Below are 3,908 nucleotides of genomic sequence, written 5' to 3' on the forward strand. Positions count from 1 at the left end.
CACATGTGTCAGGACCAGCGTCTCCTCCAGCGGGGAGAGAAGATGAGTCAGGGCTGGCCACGCCTCCATCGGAGAGTGGGGGAACGGAGGGGAGGTCAGTTGCAGCTAGCCTCCCCGAAGGGGGAAGCAGTGACAGCAGCAGTGAAACGGTCAGGAGGAAAGTTGCCGGCTGGGCGCGCGCGCCAAGTTCAAATGTACAGGCGTGCGGGACAGCAGGAGACCCGGATGGGGAACCAGCTCCTAAAGCCCGCCGGAGGGAGGGGGAAAACTCAGGGGACTCAGCGTCAGAAGAGTCTAGAAAGGGCGAGACCCCGACGGACAGGCGGAACCGGAGGAGGAAAGAGCGGAGGAAGAGGTGGAGCAAGGCTAGACTCTTAAACTGGTGTCTGGGGGGAGGAGATTCAGACGGAGCTTCAGCGGTCTAGAGTTTGAGACGTAGAGCTGCACGCTGCGGCTGTGGAAGTGAAACTGAACTTCAATAAAGACTTTTATACTCAACAACGAAGCGGCGTTGGTCCTTTGTGAGCTGGGACCTCGGGCAGCTCTGACAAATAGTAATAAACTGAGCAATTCAAGACACTGACCACAAGTACATGGGAACTAAAAGTGGAGCCTTCTTTTGCACTGAAGGCCTGCTTAATATTGATCTTTCCAATAACCAGATTAACACAACCAGCTGATTTCCTACCATTAGAGAACGACAGAGAAGTTGTAAAGGACAAATTTTCTCACAATATGACTAATTTCATTTTGGCAGTTTCTTCTTGATCACTCTGCACACAGCTCTCTTTACTTCCTTGTTTCTCAAACTGTAGATCATGGGATTGAGCATAGGAGTCACCACCCCATAGAATAGGGAGATCAGCTTGTCCTGATCAGAGGAGGATCTGCCATGTGGCTGAAGATACGTAGACATGGCTGTGCCATAGAATATACTGACCACAATCAGGTGGGAGCCACAGGTGGAGAACGCTTTGCTTCGACCTTCTGCCGATCGGATCCTTAGCACTGCCAGGCCAATGCGAATGTAAGTCACCATGATGAAAAGAAAGGGAACAACAAGAACTGGAATAGCCCGAGCAATTGAGAAGATCTCATTGATGCGGGCATTGGAACAGCCCAATTTAAGGACTGCCTGGGCTTCACAAGAAAAATGATTGATGATATTAGGGCCACAAAAGCTTACTGGTATGAAAAATACAGGGACCACAGCCAGCAGAAAAGCAATAATCCAGGATGAGGCTACTAAACTGATACAGAGCCTACTGTTCATGATTAAGGTGTAATGAAGGGGATGACACACAGCAGCAAAACGGTCATATGCCATGACAGCCAGAAGAAAGCATTCTGTCATGGCAAGGAAGAGTCCACAGTACATTTGGGTCAAACAATTTGTAACAGGAATGGTAGCTCTAGCAATGAAACAGTTGGTTAGGGTTGGTGGTATGCTGTTTGTGGTGAAGAAGATGTCTATCAAAGAGAGATTGCTGAGGAAGAGGTACATAGGGTTGTGGAGGTGTGAGTCAGCAATAATTACCAGAACCATAAGGCCATTGCCAAAGAGAGTAATACAATAGGCTATCAGAAGCAGCCAGAAGAGGACCATCTGAGCTCTTGGGTGATTCGAAAGTCCCACCAAAACAAACTCTGTAACCATTGTATTGTTTTCACCTGTCATAACCTTCTTCAACTAGTCTGTGAGGAACAAAGGTGAGAGATCTTGAAGCTAAAATAGAGTGGAGTAAACCAGATTTTGAGTCAATGAATGAACATTTATCTAGGTAATAAAATCGTGTGCACTGATTTTTAATTGGCGGTGTCATTGCTAAGACAACTGGACTGTCTCTGTTGGAGTCTTGCAGATCCTGTTGCCCTACAACTTACACCATCAGTGACCTTTGGCCATACTGATTTCTAGTCCAAAATATCTAGAAAGCAGTGGGCTAACTCTGTAAGTTTAACAACTGGCTAGGATTTCTGGTAGGCTGTTAGTGGTGTAGTGTGTATTAAGGAAAGATTGCTGAGGAAGAATTACATAGGGGTGGGGAGGTGGAGATTAGAAATAATTACCACAGCCATAAGACCATTGCGGAAGAGAGTGGCATTGTGAACTAGCCAGAATGTCATTGTGTGACACCAGTTCTCAAAAATGAATTTGTTTTCAAAAATTATTTGCATGAGATAGACTTTTCACTTCCATGTGACACCTCTTTTTAGCTACTGTATATAGCACTCAGCCATGGTCCAAAGGTTATCATTGGTAATAGTAGTGAGAATGCCATAATTAATTAAATTATTGTGTTCTCAGTACTATGTCATGTTTACTTTAATAGAGACACTGGCACACTTTGCAAGGGTTGTCTTGTGCAGCAAAATATACTTTTGGCCCCCCGACTACTGTATGGAAAATATAGGACTTGCCTCTCCTGATGCAGAAGTCAACAGTCTGCAGTTTAGTCTGTGTAGCACAAAGGGATTAATCAGGGCTCATAATTCCAAAGCTATATTCTTAGTTGGAAACTTAGGTATTCCTTCAAAGGTTCCCCCACCCTATTTCCTCACACATTACTGTACAGCATGTGGTGGCAAATCCAGTATCTGAATGTGAACATTTAGCCCATTCATATTTAACCTGCATTTTGAGATCTGTCATGTTTCCTAGACCAGAATCAAAATATCTTTATTGAACCCCTGCCTCAAAATAATTTACACTCTACCAATGATAATTTCAAAGAGACAGTGGTGAGTTTTCCTTAATTAATATATCCTGCTGGGATTCTACCAAGACTTAACAGATGTCTTTCCAAATGGTTTAAAAAGAAAGCTCCTGGAGAAGGAAGTTCCCACTCTTACTCCTATAGTTTTATTCTTTCATAAAAACAAAAAAGTCTCACCTGAAGAAATGTGGGGTTGAGCTGCGTGATATGTACTTGGTTATCAAAGTGGATCAACTTCAAAAGGGTAACAGACACCAACTCTTATTTTGATTCTGCAGGCTTTTGAAGCCAGTTTTCTACCTCACCCCTAGTAAGATCAGGGAAACGAGCATACCAGACACTGGAGAAAAGGAGAGCAAACCTTAGCTAGATTTCCAAAGAATATTGTTATTCCAGTTTTATATCAGAGCCTCTCTTTTTTCTAAAGTTGCCTTAATGGTTAATGGTTTGCATGTCCCTATGGAGTGTGAGTGGCAGATTCCCTGTTGCCTCACAGCATTAATAATAAATGATAAGTAATGGAAACTCTAGAGATTTTTCCAGTTCAGATCAGAATCAAATACTGTGGTTCATATTTGGCTGTGAACCAATGAAGGCAGTTTAATTGATCAGTCAACTGTCTTCCAATTAATTAACAATCCAAGGCTGTAACTCTGGTCTCTGAGAACCTACATTCCTTAAGCTGTAGAGCTTGGGGCAGTATGAGTCACTGGACCCAGTTGCATAAAAAGATGATCTCCTTCTGGTCAGAGGAGTACAGTCATACCTCGGGTTAAAGTAGCTCCGGGATGAGTATTTTCGGGTTGTGCGCTGCGGCGACCCGGAAGTAACGGAATGCGTTACTTTTGGGTTTTGCCGCTGGTGCATGTGCAGACGGTCAAAATGATGTCACATGCATGCACGGAAGCGGCAAATCGTGATGTGCGGACGCAGGTTGCGTTCGCTTCAGGATTCGAATGGGGCTCCGGAACCACTGTACTTAATTCTGCAGCCAAAGGTCAATGGGGCAGAATGGAACTAAACATATTGACTACAAACGGATGAGAGCTGTAACGGGGTAATACAGTGTAGAAATGGAGACAGAATCTATTTTAAATAGGATTTGGTGTTCTGACCCAACTGAGCTTTGCTTGCATCAGACCACATCAAGCACCCACTTCTGAGCAGCTTGTGCATTGTCAGATTTCTTTT

At 44.1% G+C, this 3,908-nt stretch overlaps 1 protein-coding gene across 1 annotated transcript; it reads right to left on the reverse strand.

Annotated features, from left to right (window-relative positions):
- Nucleotides 1–638: 638 nt before the first annotated feature.
- LOC310756185 (olfactory receptor 13H1-like) lies at nt 639–2,037 on the reverse strand. Its single transcript, XM_083599880.1, has one exon. The coding sequence runs from the start codon at nt 1,676–1,678 to the stop codon at nt 746–748; it is 933 nt and encodes a 310-aa protein (XP_083456006.1). The 5' UTR covers nt 1,679–2,037; the 3' UTR covers nt 639–745.
- Between the last annotated feature and the right edge of the window lie 1,871 nt (nt 2,038–3,908).

Source organism: Podarcis filfolensis (genome assembly GCF_964270895.1).
Source record: "Podarcis filfolensis genome assembly, chromosome: 2".
Taxonomy (NCBI): domain Eukaryota; kingdom Metazoa; phylum Chordata; class Lepidosauria; order Squamata; family Lacertidae; genus Podarcis; species Podarcis filfolensis.